General features: G+C 48.5%; 1 protein-coding gene across 5 annotated transcripts in view; it reads right to left on the bottom strand.

Moving 5' to 3' along the window:
* STXBP5L (syntaxin binding protein 5L) overlaps window positions 1-18,168 on the bottom strand; it is a 398,760-nt gene that overhangs the window by 149,694 nt on the left and 230,898 nt on the right. For all 5 annotated transcript variants that reach the window (XM_069760483.1, XM_069760479.1, XM_069760480.1 and 2 more), the window contains exon 12: window positions 749-896. In XM_069760483.1, coding sequence (XP_069616584.1) covers window positions 749-896 — 148 coding nt within the window. The remainder of the gene's footprint in view (window positions 1-748; window positions 897-18,168) is intronic.

Raw genomic sequence — 18,168 nt, 5'->3', positions numbered from 1 at the left:
CCATCTTCTCCTCCCTCATCACACTGCACATTTCCACCTACTCCTCCCTCATCACATTGCACATCTCCATCTTCTCCTCCCTCATCACACTGCACATTTCCACCTCCTCCTCCCTCATCACATTGCACATCTCCATCTTCTCCTCCCTCATCACACTGCACATCTCCATCTTCTCCTCCCTCATCACACTGTGCATCTCCTCCTCCCTCATCACATTGCACATCTCCATCTTCTCCTCCCTCATGACACTGCACATCTCCATCTCTCTCATCACATTGCACATCTACATCTTCTCCTACCTCATCACACTGCACATCTCCATCTCTCTCATCACACTGCACATCTCCACTTCCTCCTTCCTCATCACACTGCACATTTCCACCTCCTCCTCCCTCATCACACTGCACATCTCCACCTCCTCCCTCATCACACTGCACATCTCCACCTCCTCCCTCATCACACTGCACATCTCCACCTCCTCCTCATCACACTGCGGATCTCCTCCACCTCCTCCTCCCTCATCACACTGCACATCTCCATCTTCTCCTCCCTCATCACACTGCACATCTCCAGCTTCTCCTCCCTCATCACACTGCACATCTCCATCTCCTCCTCTCTCATCACACTGCACATTTCTGTAAAGTAAACTGCTCAATCCTTCTGTTTAGCAATGTAATCTGCACCAGTATTGCACACATCACAGTCCAGTGCGGCACTGTCCCTGGTCCCCGGGATGCAGGAGATTCACCTTGTTGCTGTATCCTTGCTTTTTGTGCTTCGCGCCAAGAGCATAGAGAACTAGAATAAACTCATGAGGGCAGTCTGCAAAATACTCCGTGCAGGTGACCGGGGACTCGTGGATGTCCATGGTGTAGGGGTTCTCGAAGATTGGAAAGCTGCCAGACAAAAAGCGAGGACACTGGTTATAATCCAAGAGGAACACTTACTGGATATTTCTCACATTTTTCATGTTTTTTCATAGCTCCGAGTATGCACAAGTCATCAGAGTTCCCACTACACAGGGAGTAGGCAACCGCACTGCCAGAGAAGACACTCACACTGCCACGGAGCAGGCACCCACACTGCCACTGATCTTACACCCGCACTGCCACGGAGCAGTCACCCACACTGCCACTGATCTTACACACGCACTGCCACGGAGCAGGCACCCACACTGCCACTGATCTTACACCCGCACTGCCACGGAGCAGTCACCCACACTGCCACTGATCTTACACACGCACTGCCACGGAGCAGGCACCCACACTGCCACTGATCTTACACACACACTGCCACGGAGCAGTCACCCACACTGCCACTGATCTTACACACGCACTGCCACGGAGCAGGCACCCACACTGCCACTGATCTTACACACACACTGCCACGGAGCAGGCACCCACACTGCCACAGAGAAGACACCCACACTGCCACGGAGCAGTCACCCACACTGCCACTGATCTTACACACGCACTGCCACGGAGCAGGCACCCACACTGCCACTGATCTTACACACACACTGCCACGGAGCAGGCACCCACACTGCCACAGAGAAGACACCCACACTGCCACGGAGCAGTCACCCACACTGCCACTGATCTTACACACACACTGCCACGGAGCAGGCACCCACACTGCCACAGAGAAGACACCCACACTGCAACTGAGCTTACACACACTGCCACAGAGCAGGCACCCCTACTGACACGGAGCAGGCACCTACAGTGACACGGAGCAGGCACCCACACTGCCACTGATCTTACACACGCACTGCCACGGAGCAGTCACCCGCATTGCAACAGAGAAGACACCCACACTGCCACTGATCTTACACACACACTGCCACAGAGCAGGCACCCCTACTGACACGGAGCAGGCACCTACACTGACACGGAGCAGGCACCCCTATTGCCACGGAGCAGGCACCCACAGTGACACAGAGCAGGCACCCACAGTGACACGGAGCAGGCACTTACAGTGACACGGAGCAGGCACCCCTACTGCTACGGAGCAGGCACCCACACTGCCACAGAGCAGGCACCCACACTGCCACAGAGCAGGCACCCACACTGCCACTGATCTTACACACGCACTGCCACAGAGCAGGCACCCACACTGACACGGAGCAGGCACCCCTACTGACACGGAGAGGAACCTACACTGCCACGGTGCAGGCACCCGCACTGCCACAGAGCTGGCACCCGCACTGTCACGGAGCAGGCACCCACACTGCCACAGAGCAGGCACCCACACTGCCATGGAGCAGGCACCCCTACTGACACGGAGCAGGCACCCACACTGCCACAGAGCAGGCACCCACACTGCCGTGGAGCAGGCACCCACACTGCCACTGATCTTACACACGCACTGCCACGGAGCAGTCACCCGCATTGCAACAGGGAAGACACCCACACTGCCACTGATCTCACACACACACTGCCACAGAGCAGGCACCCCTACTGACACGGAGCAGGCACCCCTATTGCCACGGAGCAGGCACCCACAGTGACACAGAGCAGGCACCCACAGTGACACAGAGCAGGCACCCACAGTGACACGGAGCAGGCACTTACAGTGACACGGAGCAGGCACCCCTACTGCTACGGAGCAGGCACCCCTACTGACACGGAGCAGGCACCCCTACTGACACGGAGCAGGCACCCACACTGCCACAGAGCAGGCACCCACACTGCCGTGGAGCAGGCACCCACACTGCCACTGATCTTACACACGCACTGCCACAGAGCAGGCACCCACACTGACACGGAGCAGGCACCCCTACTGACACGGAGAGGAACCTACACTGCCACGGTGCAGGCACCCGCACTGCCACAGAGCTGGCACCCGCACTGTCACGGAGCAGGCACCCACACTGCCACAGAGCAGGCACCCACACTGCCATGGAGCAGGCACCCCTACTGACACGGAGCAGGCACCCCTACTGACACGGAGCAGGCACCCACACTGCCACAGAGCAGGCACCCACACTGCCGTGGAGCAGGTACCTGTTATGGCTGGCAATCAGGCAACACAGCGTGCAGTAATCAGCGCACATACAGAGATCTGGCAATAACCAAAAACTATAGGACGAGCTCTGAGACGTGGAATCTCTGTAGACTGCAGTACCTGATCTATCCTCACACAACTATAAGCAGCAGTGGATTGCGCCTAACAACTACCTATGCAACTCGGCACTGCCTGAGGAGCTGACTAGCCTGAAGATAGAAATACAAGCCTGACTTACCTCAGAGAAATACCCCAAAGGAATAGGCAGCCCCCCACATATAATGACTGTTAGCAAGATGAAAAGACAAACGTAGGAATGAAATAGATTCAGCAAAGTGAGGCCCGATATTCTAGACAGAGCGAGGATAGCAAAGAGAACTATGCAGTCTACAAAAAACCCTAAAACGAAAACCACGCAAAGGGGCAAAAAGACCCACCGTGCCGAACTAACAGCACGGCGGTGCACCCCTCTGCTTCTCAGAGCTTCCAGCAAAAGACAATAGCAAGCTGGACAGAAAAAAACAGAAAACAAACTAGAAGCACTTATCTAGCAGAGCAGCAGGCCCAAGGAAAGATGCAGTAGATCCAACACTGGAACATTGACAAGGAGCAAGGAAGACAGACTCAGGTGGAGCTAAATAGCAAGGCAGCCAACGAGCTCACCAAAACACCTGAGGGAGGAAGCCCAGAGACTGCAATACCACTTGTGACCACAGAAGTGAACTCAGCCACAGAATTCACAACAGTACCCCCCCCTTGAGGAGGGGTCACCGAACCCTCACCAGAACCCCCAGGCCGACCAGGATGAGCCACATGAAAGGCACGAACAAGATCTGGGGCATGGACATCAGAGGCAAAAACCCAGGAATTATCTTCCTGAGCATAACCCTTCCATTTGACCAGATACTGGAGTTTCCGTCTAGAGACACGAGAATCCAAAATCTTCTCCACAATATACTCCAATTCCCCCTCCACCAAAACAGGGGCAGGAGGCTCCACAGATGGAACCATAGGTGCCACGTATCTCCTCAACAACGACCTATGGAATACATTATGTATGGAAAAGGAGTCTGGGAGGGTCAGACGAAAAGACACCGGATTGAGAATCTCAGAAATCCTATACGGACCAATAAAACGAGGTTTAAATTTAGGAGAGGAAACCTTCATAGGAATATGACGAGAAGATAACCAAACCAAATCCCCAACACGAAGTCGGGGTCCCACACGGCGTCTGCGATTAGCGAAAAGCTGAGCCTTCTCCTGGGACAAGGTCAAATTGTCCACTACCTGAGTCCAGATCTGCTGCAACCTGTCCACCACAGAATCCACACCAGGACAGTCCGAAGACTCAACCTGTCCTGAAGAGAAACGAGGATGGAACCCAGAATTGCAGAAAAATGGAGAGACCAAGGTAGCCGAGCTGGCCCGATTATTAAGGGCGAACTCAGCCAACGGCAAAAATGACACCCAATCATCCTGGTCAGCAGAAACAAAACATCTCAGATATGTTTCCAAGGTCTGATTGGTTCGTTCGGTCTGGCCATTAGTCTGAGGATGGAAGGCCGAGGAGAAAGATAGGTCAATGCCCATCCTACCACAAAAGGCTCGCCAGAACCTCGAGACAAACTGGGAACCTCTGTCAGAAACAATATTCTCAGGAATGCCATGTAAACGAACCACATGCTGGAAGAACAAAGGCACCAAATCAGAGGAGGAAGGCAATTTAACCAAGGGCACCAGATGGACCATTTTAGAAAAGCGATCACAGACCACCCAAATGACCGACATTTTTTGAGAAACGGGAAGGTCAGAAATGAAATCCATCGAAATATGTGTCCAAGGCCTCTTCGGGACCGGCAAGGGCAAAAGCAACCCACTGGCACGTGAACAGCAGGGCTTAGCCCTAGCACAAATTCCACAGGACTGCACAAAAGCAGGCACATCCCGTGACAGAGATGGCCACCAGAAGGATCTAGCAACCAACTCCCTGGTACCAAAGATTCCTGGATGACCGGCCAGCACCGAACAATGAAGTTCAGAGATAACTTTACTAGTCCACCTATCAGGGACGAACAGTTTCTCGGCCGGACAACGATCAGGTTTATTAGCCTGAAATTTCTGCAACACTCTCCGCAAATCAGGGGAGATGGCAGACACAATGACTCCTTCCCTGAGGATACTCGCCGGCTCAGATAACCCCGGAGAGTCGGGCACAAAACTCCTAGACAGAGCATCCGCCTTCACATTTTTAGAGCCCGGAAGGTATGAAATCACAAAATCAAAACGAGCAAAAAATAACGACCAACGGGCCTGTCTAGGATTCAAGCGCTTGGCAGACTCGAGATAAGTCAAGTTCTTATGATCAGTCAATACCACCACGCGATGCTTAGCACCCTCAAGCCAATGACGCCACTCCTCGAATGCCCACTTCATGGCCAGCAACTCTCGGTTGCCCACATCATAATTACGCTCAGCAGCAGAAAATTTCCTGGAAAAGAAAGCACATGGTTTGAACACTGAGCAACCAGAACCTCTCTGTGACAAAACCGCCCCTGCACCAATCTCAGAAGCATCAACCTCGACCTGGAACGGAAGAGAAACATCAGGTTGACACAACACAGGGGCACAGCAAAAACGACGCTTCAACTCCTGAAAAGCTTCCACGGCAGCAGAAGACCAATTAACCAAATCAGCACCCTTCTTGGTCAAATCGGTCAATGGTCTGGCAATGCTAGAAAAATTACAGATGAAGCGACGATAAAAATTAGCAAAGCCCAGGAATTTCTGCAGACTTTTTAGAGATGTCGGCTGAGTCCAATCCTGGATGGCCTGAACCTTAACCGGATCCATCTCGATAGTAGAAGGGGAAAAGATGAACCCCAAAAATGAAACTTTCTGCACACCGAAGAGACACTTTGATCCCTTCACGAACAAGGAATTAGCACGCAGTACCTGGAAAACCATTCTGACTTGCTTCACATGAGACTCCCAATCATCTGAGAAGATCAAAATGTCATCCAAGTAAACAATCAAGAATTTATCCAGATACTCACGGAAAATGTCATGCATAAAAGACTGAAAAACAGATGGAGCATTGGCAAGTCCGAACGGCATCACCAGATACTCAAAATGACCCTCGGGCGTATTAAATGCCGTTTTCCATTCATCTCCCTGCCTGATTCTCACCAGATTATACGCACCACGAAGATCAATCTTAGTAAACCAACTAGCCCCCTTAATCCGAGCAAACAAGTCAGAAATCAATGGCAAGGGATACTGAAACTTAACAGTGATCTTATTAAGAAGGCGGTAATCAATACACGGTCTTAGCGAACCATCCTTCTTGGCTACAAAAAAGAACCCTGCTCCCAATGGTGACGACGATGGGCGAATATGTCCCTTCTCCAGGGACTCCTTCACATAACTGCGCATAGCGGTGTGTTCAGGTACGGACAAATTAAATAAACGACCCTTAGGGAATTTACTACCAGGAATCAAATCGATAGCACAATCACAATTCCTATGCGGAGGTAGGGCATCAGACTTGGACTCTTCAAATACATCCTGAAAGTCCGACAAGAACTCTGGGATGTCAGAAGGAATGGATGACGAAATAGACAAAAATGGAACATCACCATGTACTCCCTGACAACCCCAGCTGGTTACCGACATAGAGTTCCAATCCAATACTGGATTATGGGTTTGTAGCCATGGCAACCCCAACACGACCACATCATGCAAATTATGCAGTACCAGAAAGCGAATAACTTCCTGATGTGCAGGAGCCATACACATGGTCAGCTGGGCCCAGTACTGAGGCTTATTCTTGGCCAAAGGTGTAGCATCAATTCCTCTCAACGGAATAGGACACCGCAAAGGCTCCAAGAAAAATCCACAACGTTTAGCATAATCCAAATCCATCAGATTCAGGGCAGCGCCTGAATCCACAAACGCCATGACAGAATACGATGACAAAGAGCACATTAAGGTAATGGACAAAAGGAATTTGGACTGTACAGTACCAATAACGGCAGAGCTATCGAACCGCCTAGTGCGTTTAGGACAATTAGAAATAGCATGAGTAGAATCACCACAATAGAAACACAGTCTGTTCAGACGTCTGTGTTCTTGCCGTTCTACTTTAGTCATAGTCCTGTCGCACTGCATAGGCTCAGGTTTACTCTCAGGCAGTACCGCCAGATGGTGCACAGATTTACGCTCGCGCAAGCGACGACCGATCTGAATGGCCAAGGACATAGACTCATTCAAACCAGCAGGCATAGGAAATCCCACCATTACATCCTTAAGAGCTTCAGAGAGACCCTTTCTGAACAAAGCCGCTAGTGCAGATTTATTCCACAGAGTGAGTACTGACCACTTCCTAAATTTCTGACAATATACTTCTACATCATCCTGACCCTGGCATAAAGCCAGCAGATTTTGCTCAGCCTGATCCACTGAATTAGGCTCATCGTAAAGCAATCCGAGCGCCAGGAAAAATGCATCAACATTACTCAATGCAGAATCTCCTGGTGCAAGAGAAAACGCCCAGTCCTGTGGGTCGCCGCGCAAAAAAGAAATAATAATCAAAACCTGTTGAATAGGATTACCAGAAGAATGAGGTTTCAAGGCCAAAAATAGCTTACAATTATTTCTGAAGCTCAGGAACTTAGTTCTGTCACCAAAAAACAAATCAGGAATCGGAATTCTTGGTTCTAGCATCGATTTCTGATCAATAGTATCTTGAATCTTTTGTACATTTACAACGAGATTATCCATTGAGGAGCACAGAGCCTGAATATCCATGTCCACAGCTGTGTCCTGAAGCACTCTAATGTCTAGGGGAAAAAAAAGACTGAAGACAGAGCTAAGAAAAAAAAATGATGTCAGGATTTCTTTTTTCCCTCTATTGGGAATCATTGGTTTGGCTCCTTGTACTGTTATGGCTGGCAATCAGGCAACACAGCGTGCAGTAATCAGCGCACATACAGAGATCTGGCAATAACCAAAAACTATAGGACGAGCTCTGAGACGTGGAATCTCTGTAGACTGCAGTACCTGATCTATCCTCACACAACTATAAGCAGCAGTGGATTGCGCCTAACAACTACCTATGCAACTCGGCACTGCCTGAGGAGCTGACTAGCCTGAAGATAGAAATACAAGCCTGACTTACCTCAGAGAAATACCCCAAAGGAATAGGCAGCCCCCCACATATAATGACTGTTAGCAAGATGAAAAGACAAACGTAGGAATGAAATAGATTCAGCAAAGTGAGGCCCGATATTCTAGACAGAGCGAGGATAGCAAAGAGAACTATGCAGTCTACAAAAAACCCTAAAACGAAAACCACGCAAAGGGGCAAAAAGACCCACCGTGCCGAACTAACAGCACGGCGGTGCACCCCTCTGCTTCTCAGAGCTTCCAGCAAAAGACAATAGCAAGCTGGACAGAAAAAAACAGAAAACAAACTAGAAGCACTTATCTAGCAGAGCAGCAGGCCCAAGGAAAGATGCAGTAGCTCAGATCCAACACTGGAACATTGACAAGGAGCAAGGAAGACAGACTCAGGTGGAGCTAAATAGCAAGGCAGCCAACGAGCTCACCAAAACACCTGAGGGAGGAAGCCCAGAGACTGCAATACCACTTGTGACCACAGAAGTGAACTCAGCCACAGAATTCACAACAGGTACCCACACTGCCACTGATCTTACACACGTACTGCCACAGAGCAGGCACCCACACTGACACGGAGCAGGCACCCCTACTGACACGGAGAGGAACCTACACTGCCACGGTGCAGGCACCCGCACTGCCACTGATCTTACACACGTACTGCCACAGAGCAGGCACCCACACTGACACGGAGCAGGCACCCCTACTGACACGGAGAGGAACCTACACTGCCACGGTGCAGGCACCCGCACTGCCACAGAGCTGGCACCCGCACTGTCACGGAGCAGGCACCCACACTGCCACAGAGCAGGCACCCACACTGCCATGGAGCAGGCACCCCTACTGACACGGAGCAGGCACCCACACTGCCACAGAGCTGGCACCCCCACTGCCACGGAGCAGGCACCCACACTGCCACAGAGAAGACACCCGCACTCGTTGTGGAACCAGAGGTACTCCTAGCAAGCATCGATATTGAGGCCCTGTACTCGTCAATTCCACACAACTTTGGAATTCTGGGTGTAAAACACTTCTTGGGTACAAGGGGTTGCCAATGTGCCCCCCATAATGAGTTGATTATTGCCCTTCTTGAATTTGTCTTGCAGAATAATTATTTTACCTTTGATGGTAAAGTCCTCCACCAGCTCAGGGGCACCGCCATGGGTAATCCATGTGCGCCAAGTTACGCAAATCTGTTCCTGGGCTGGTGGGAGGACACCATCAAATTCTCAGACAGACTGATGCACCTCACAAGTAAGGTGGACCTTTGGGTCAGGTTTATAGACGACGTCTTCTTCCTGTGGCGGGGGAACGGTTTTTGAATTTCGGGAGCTTATTGATCAACTTAATCAAAATGAGATAGGCCTGAGGTTCACTTATGAAGTGGACCCTACCAGATTGGCATTTCTTGATGTCTTAATAACTAAACCAATAAATGGGGACACATTAGAAACTACCATTTTTCGAAAACCTACCTCCACTAACTCTCTTTTGAAGTGGGAGAGTCATCACCCATATTCCCTTAAGAGAGGTATACCTAAGGGCCAATACCTACGTTTGAAAAGGAACTGTTCAAACCCTAGGGATTTCAAAATCAAGGCGGATGACTTATGGCAGAGATTTCTGACCAAAGGATACCCTGATCGAATACTGAGAGAAGCATTTAAATATGCAAAAGAACAGAACAGGAGGGAACTCATGATACCCAAAAAGAGAACTGAACATCAGAATGAAAAGGCCAGGCTTATTTGTACTTATGATAACGGGGCCCAAATGGTCAGACAAGTGGTTCAAAAGCATTGGGGCATCCTTCGGATGGATGAAGACATTAGAGAGTTCGTAGGTGAAAGACCCCTGATCACATACAGAAAGAGTAAGACCATCGGTAATCGACTAGTACGTAGCCACTTTGTTACACCTGCCACGAGGGAAACCTGGCTACCAACGAAGACCAATGGCTGTTATCGATGTGGGGACTGTATAGCCTGTGAACACATAATAGTGGGAAAAAAGTTTGAAGGTGTTGATGAGTCCTTTGAGATCAGGGACTTCATCAACTGTAAAACCAAAGGTATCATCTATCGCATTCTGTGTAGATGTGGTAAGGCCTATGTAGGCAAAACATTTAGAGAATTTAGAAGGATAGGTGAGCACTTAGGTGATGTTCGGAATAAAAGAGAGACGTCGGTGGCCAGACATGTCAATGTTATGCATGATGGGGACATGAAGGCCATTAAGTTTATGGGTATTGAGAAAGTGAGACCACTAAGGAGAGGGGGTGACTTTGATAGGATTTTGCTCCAAAAAGAGTCAAGGTGGATTTTTCGCCTTCAGACCTGTCATCCGCAAGGTCTGAATGATCAATTGAATTACAGCTGCTTTCTTTGAATTAAAAGAGGGGTGTACATATTTTCAATTCCCTCTCTAGTCTTTAATGGGCTTATAGGTTGGAGTCTGGTTTGCGGTCCTTGGGGGCTGTAAGTCAATAAAACAGGACGTTCATTATCCATTGGGATATTTAGGCTATGAGCCATTGCCATACCCTGCAGATATACATATTTCTCCGACCCAAACATAGGGGGTATTAAAGGGAGATTTTATATATTTTTTATGGATTTACCTAGAGGGATCGCTTCCCCTGTGCCTAGCCACCTCCTCTCATGGCTATATCTAAGAATATCCTGGCATAGCGGCTGTTTTCTTTACTAAGAAATAAACTAGCGTTATGTAATTTTCCGGTACTAATATAGGGATCAAGGTGATCATATTAGGATATTAACACACACCTCTCACTAGTATTTATACAAGAAGCAGAGGTACTAGGAACTTGATGCACCTGACTGCGGAGCGAGTAATGGTAGACACAAAATAAGTCCACATGCGCACAGAGGCGAAAAAGATTGGGGACCTGAGCTGCCGGCCCGCATAGCGCGTGATCGCGGGTAAAAAGGTCGCATGCGCACTACCATGACATATCGTGGGTAGTCATGGGGATGGAGACGCAGGCAGACGACAGAGCGGATCCTGAGTCGGGACTGCGCAGGACCGGACATAACGAGTATTATGAACCGGAAGTGAGGGCGGACTCAGCAGTGGGGCAGAGTCCGCATGCGCAGTAATGGAGACCGGCTTGGTACTCGGACGAAAGTTCACATGGCAACATGACGCCGGGAACACGCAGGAAGCTCACCGGCCATAACCATTGACCGGAAGTGAGGTAGGACGCCATGTAATTAGATTGAGAGGGGGTGAGACTACATTAGGGAGTATGGTCCCTGCGTGCATCTCACCTCACCATAGTCCACACTGGAAGTCAAGTGCACTGGACACATAGGAGCCGCCTGCCAATGCAGGGGCTTGATATCCCCAAATAGAATATCGCATTATATGCATACCACCGTCTTTCTATTCCCCTGATGAATCTCCCCTATGGGAGAGGAAACGCGTAGGGAAAGTAATCTGGTTGTGGTGGGTACAAAACTTAGCCTGACTTGGGGACTGTCCTTGTCAGGACGGGAGCAATACAGGGGCACGACTGGGTAGCATAGTTATTGTGTACTTTTTCCTTGCCCTTAAACGTACATGAGGACGCTCCTGAGAAACGACTGATGTGGTGAGATCAAACCATTTTTTATTGAGCACTGGTTATTTTGAGCATTTTATGCACTTTTCACTGTTTTGTCCATAAGAAATCTTTTTAGAAGGATACAAATAAAGGTTATGTTTTAGATTTATCAGGTTCCTCCTGGCTTTATATATATAGACTTTCTATTAGAGGACCTTACAGGGGTACCATATCTGGATACACCTAGTATTTGGCTATTTCCCTCCAAGACACCCGCACTGTCACTGATCTTACACACGCACTGCCACAGAGCTGGCACCGCACTGCCACAGAGCTGGCACCCGCACTGCCACAGAGCTGGCACCCGCACTGCCACAGAGCTGGCACCCGCACTGCCACAGAGCTGGCACCCGCACTGCCACAGAGCTGGCACCCGCACTGCCACAGAGCTGGCACCACACTGCCACGGAGCAGGCACCCACACTGCCATGGAGTAGGCACCCACACTGCCATAGAGCAGGCACCCCTACTGACAAGGAGCAGGAACGCGCACTGCCACGGAGAAGACACCCACACTGCCATAGAGCAGGCACCCACACTGCCACGGAGCAGCCAAATCAGAACACTATTTAAGATAAGTAACTGCAGGTAATTTAATTGTTTATGGGACTCTGAGGTCGTCTGAACATAACCTTAAATATCAACGGGGGTTAAGGCAGCTGTTGTGTCACTTCCCCATGCTTTACACTGCAGCTCAGTCAGTGACTCCAGCATGAGAACAGGCTGAGCGCAGGGAAAGCCGGATAATCGGGGACATCATGAGACATCTCGGCTTTAAACATTACTGTTCTGGCAGTAGAAATCATCTTCAGTGTTGCCATGGTGACACAACACAATACAGACTTATTGTCCCCAGTATCAGTGTCAGGCAATTAGTGATATTATGTAAACAGGAAAATAAATGACGGCTCCAACCCTGCACGGATGCCGACAATTAACACAATCGTTACAGCGCACAAATGACTTCATTTGTATTTTTCTAGGTAACTAATCTGTTTACAGAGACACCGACATCCGGTAACCTACAGCAGGAGAGAGACAAACACTGCAAGGCAAGAGAGCAACACAAACACTGCAAAACAAGAGAGCAACACAAACACTGCAAAACAAGAGAGCGACACAAACACTGCAAAACAAGAGAGCGACACAAACACTGCAAAACAAGAGAGCGACACAAACACTGCAAGGCAAGAGAGCAACACAAACACTGCAAAACAAGAGAGCGACACAAACACTGCAAAACAAGAGAGCGACACAAACACTGCAAGGCAAGAGAGCAACACAAACACTGCAAAACAAGAGAGCAACACAAACACTGCAAAACAAGAGAGCGACACAAACACTGCAAAACAAGGGAGCGACACAAACACTGCAAGGCAAGAGAGCAACACAAACACTGCAAGGCAAGAGAGCAACACAAACACTGCAAAACAAGAGAGCAACACAAACACTGCAAGACAAGAGAGCGACACAAACACTGCAAAACAAGAGAGCAACACAAACACTGCAAGACAAGAGAGCGACACAAACACTGCAAGAGAGCGACACAAACACTGCAAGACAAGAGAGCGACACAAACACTGCAAAACAAGAGAGCGACACAAACACTGCAAGACAAGAGAGCAACACAAACACTGCAAGGCAAGAGAGCAACACAAACACTGCAAAACAAGAGAGCAACACAAACACTGCAAAACAAGAGAGCGACACAAACACTGCAAGGCAAGAGAGCAACACAAACACTGCAAAACAAGAGAGCAACACAAACACTGCAAAACAAGAGAGCGACACAAACACTGCAAAACAAGAGAGCAACACAAACACTGCAAGACAAGAGAGCGAAACAAACACTGCAAAACAAGAGAGCAACACAAACACTGCAAGACAAGAGAGCAACACAAACACTGCAAGGCAAGAGAGCGACACAAACACTGCAAAACAAGAGAGCAACACAAACACTGCAAAACAAGAGAGCGACACAAACACTGCAAGGCAAGAGAGCAACACAAACACTGCAAGACAAGAGAGCGACACAAACACTGCAAAACAAGAGAGCGACACAAACACTGCAAAACAAGAGAGCGACACAAACACTGCAAAACAAGAGAGCGACACAAACACTGCAAGGTAAAAGAGCGACACAAACACTGCAAGGTAAAAGAGTAACACAAACACTGCAAGACAAGAGAGCGACACAAACACTGCAAGGTAAAAGAGTAACACAAACACTGCAAGACAAGAGAGCGACACAAACACTGCAAGACAAGAGAGCGACACAAACACTGCAAAACAAGAGAGCGACACAAACACTGCAAGGTAAAAGAGCGACACAAACACTGCAAGACAAGAGAGCAACACAAACACTGCAAGACAAGAGAGCGACACAAACACTGCAAAACAAGAGAGAGACACAAACACTGCAAGGCAAGAGAGCAACACAAACATTGCAAAACAAGAGAGCAACACAAACACTGCAAGGCAAGAGAGCAACACAAACACTGCAAGACAAGAGAGCGACACAAACACTGCAAAACAAGAGATCGACACAAACACTGCAAAACAAGAGAGCGACACAAACACTGCAAAACAAGAGAGCGACACAAACACTGCAAAACAAGAGAGCGACACAAACACAGCAAGGTAAAAGAGCGACACAAACACTGCAAGACAAGAGAGCGACACAAACACTGCAAGGTAAAAGAGTAACACAAACACTGCAAGACAAGAGAGCGACACAAACACTGCAAGACAAGAGAGCGACACAAACACTGCAAAACAAGAGAGCGACACAAACACTGCAAGGCAAGAGAGCGACACAAACAATGCAAGGCAAGAGAGCGACACAAACACTGCAAGACAAGAGAGTGACACAAACACTGCAAGACAAGAGAGCGACACAAACACTGCAAAATAAGAGAGCGACACAAACACTGCAAAACAAGAGAGCGACACAAACACTGCAAGGTAAAAGAGCGACACAAACACTGCAAGGTAAAAGAGTAACACAAACACTGCAAGGCAAGAGAGTGACACAAACACTGCAAGGTAAAAGAGCAACACAAACACTGCAAGGTAAGAGAGCGACACAAACACTGCACAACAAGAGAGCGACACGAACACTGCAAGGTAAAAGAGCGACACAAACACTGCAAGACAAGAGAGTGACACAAACACTGCAAAACAAGAGAGCGACACAAACACTTCAAAACAAGAGAGCGATAAAAACACTGCAAAACAAGAGAGCGACACAAACACTGCAAGACAAGAGAGCGACACAAACACTGCAAGGTAAAAGAGTAACACAAACACTGCAAGACAAGAGAGCGACACAAACACTGCAAGACAAGAGAGCGACACAAACACTACAAAACAAGAGAGCGACACAAACACTGCAAGGCAAGAGAGCGACACAAACACTGCAAGACAAGAGAGTGACACAAACACTGCAAGACAAGAGAGCGACACAAACACTGCAAAATAAGAGAGCGACACAAACACTGCAAGGCAAGAGAGCGACACAAACACTGCAAGACAAGAGAGCGACACAAACACTGCAAGGCAAGAGAGCGACACAAACACTGCAAGGCAAGAGAGCGACACAAACACTGCAAGGCAAGAGAGTGACACAAACACTGCAAGGTAAAAGAGCAACACAAACACTGCAAGGTAAGAGAGCGACACAAACACTGCACAACAAGAGAGCAACACGAACACTGCAAGGTAAAAGAGCGACACAAACACTGCAAGACAAGAGAGCGACACAAACACTGCAAAACAAGAGAGCGACACAAACACTTCAAAACAAGAGAGCGATAAAAACACTGCAAAACAAGAGAGCGACACAAACACTGCAAGGCAAGAGAGCGACACAAACACTGCAAAACAAGAGAGCGACACAAACACTGCAAGACAAGAGAGCGACACAAACACTGCAAAACAAGAGAGCGACACAAACACTGCAAGACAAGAGAGCGACACAAACACTGCAAAACTAGAGAGCGACACAAACACTGCAAAACCAGAGAGCGACACAAACACTGCAAGACAAGAGAGCGACACAAACACTGCAAGGCAAGAGAGCGACACAAACACTGCAAGGCAGGAGAGCGACACAAACACTGCAAGGCAAGAGAGCAACATAAACACTGCAAGGCAAGAGAGCAACACAAACACTGCAAAATAAGAGAGCGACACCAACACTGCAAAACAAGAGAGTGACACCAACACTGCAAGGCAAGAGAGGGACACAAACACTGCAAAACAAGAGAGCGACACAAACACTGCAAGGTAAAAGAGCGACACAAACACTGCAAGACAAGAGAGCGACACAAACACTGCAAAATAAGAGAGCGACACAAACACTGCAAAACAAGAGAGCGACACAAACACTGCAAGGTAAAAGAGCGACACAAACACTGCAAAACAAGAGAGCGACAAACACTACAAGGCAAGAGAGCGACACAAACACTGCAAAGCAAGAGAGCGACAGAAACACTGCAAAACAAGAGAGCGACACAAACACTGCAAAACAAGAGAGCGACACAAATACTGCATAACAAGAGAGCGACACAAACACTGCAAAACAAGAGAGCGACACAAACACTGCAAAACAAGAGAGCGACACAAACACTGCAAGACAAGAGAGCAACACAAACACTGCAAGGCAAGAGAGCGACACAAGCACTGCAAAACAAGAGAGCGACACAAACACTGCAAGACAAGAGAGCGACACAAACACTGCAAGGCAAGAGAGCGACACAAACACTGCAAGGCAAGAGAGCGACACAAACACTGCAAGGCAAGAGAGCGACACAAACACTGCAAGGCAAGAGAGCGACACAAACACTGCAAGGCAAGAGAGCGACACAAACACTGCAAGGCAAGAGAGCGACACAAACACTGCAAGGCAGGAGAGCGACACAAACACTGCAAGGCAAGAGAGCAACATAAACACTGCAAGGCAAGAGAGCAACACAAACACTGCAAAACAAGAGAGCGACACAAACACTGCAAAACAAGAGAGCGACACCAACACTGCAAAACAAGAGAGCGACACCAACACTGCAAGGCAAGAGAGCGACACAAACACTGCAAAACAAGAGAGCGACACAAACACTGCAAGGTAAAAGAGCGACACAAACACTGCAAAACAAGAGAGTGACAAACACTGCAAGGCAAGAGAGCGACACAAACACTGCAAAGCAAGAGAGCGACACAAACACTGCAAAACAAGAGAGCGACACAAACACTGCAAAACAAGAGAGCGACACAAACACTGCAAGGTAAAAGAGCGACACAAACACTGCAAAACAAGAGAGCGACACAAACACTGCAAAACAAGAGAGCGACACAAACACTGCAAGGTAAAAGAGCGACACAAACACTGCAAGACAAGAGAGCGACACAAACAACTGCAAAACAAGAGAGCGACACAAACACTGCAAAACTAAAGTAGGAGAAGGGAAGGGAATTACCACACTTACTAACCCAAGCAACAGTCACAGAAAACTCCTCATATAACCACCAGCCAGCCAAGCAGCACAAGCTAGCTCTGACGATGTGTTTCAGTCAGGACCCAGATTATATAGGGGATAGAAGTGCATAACTGAGCACAGCCGAGAGCTCAGAATCCCAGAGTTCCCAACATGGCTGATTAACCCCTGTTCTGCCAAATGAAATTAACACCATTTAAAAAGAAGGAGAAGTGCTTCTTTTCAGCACAGGACTAGACTCAATCAGACGCTGCCGTCTTCTAGCTCCTCTCTGTTGTGGTAACCCCGTCACAGCAATACTATATGGTAGCACTTATTACGTTGGTCAGTGTACAGGGGAAGGAAAAGTGACCCCGGGAGCAAAGATTGAGAATACGATTGTGTTGAAGAAGATGAGTAAACTTTGTGGAACTTTGGCCTCAGTTCATAAAGACCACATTTCTTCTCATTGGTTTTGATGAGAGGACGTGCTGGAGTCATATGCTCATGATTTAGCACCACTCCAGTGGTTTTTGTTGTTTTTTCAGAGCTGGATTGGAGCTTTAAATGTAAGCCCCCGTTCTCATACTCATCCTCCTGCGTCTTCACCTTTTACCAACGCTACTCCGATCCCGTGGCGCCATCTTGTGACAGTGGCTTCTGACTGGACGGAAGTCAGACGCTAAAGTCACAAGCTCTCAATACACGTCTATGAGACCTCTCAGCACTGGCGTGTGGATCTGTTCTACTTGACATAATTCTTACTCCAGTCTATGGTAAGATGTTTGGGATAACTAACGATGCCGCTCGTCATGAATTAGATGAGTAGTGGCGTCACTCCCTCCGTCACATCCCAAAACTGGTATGATGATGCCAAAAGGTACAACATTT

Source organism: Ranitomeya imitator, chromosome 3, assembly GCF_032444005.1.
Source record: "Ranitomeya imitator isolate aRanImi1 chromosome 3, aRanImi1.pri, whole genome shotgun sequence".
Taxonomy (NCBI): Eukaryota; Metazoa; Chordata; class Amphibia; order Anura; family Dendrobatidae; genus Ranitomeya; species Ranitomeya imitator.
This window is presented reverse-complemented; position numbering and strand designations above follow the sequence as displayed.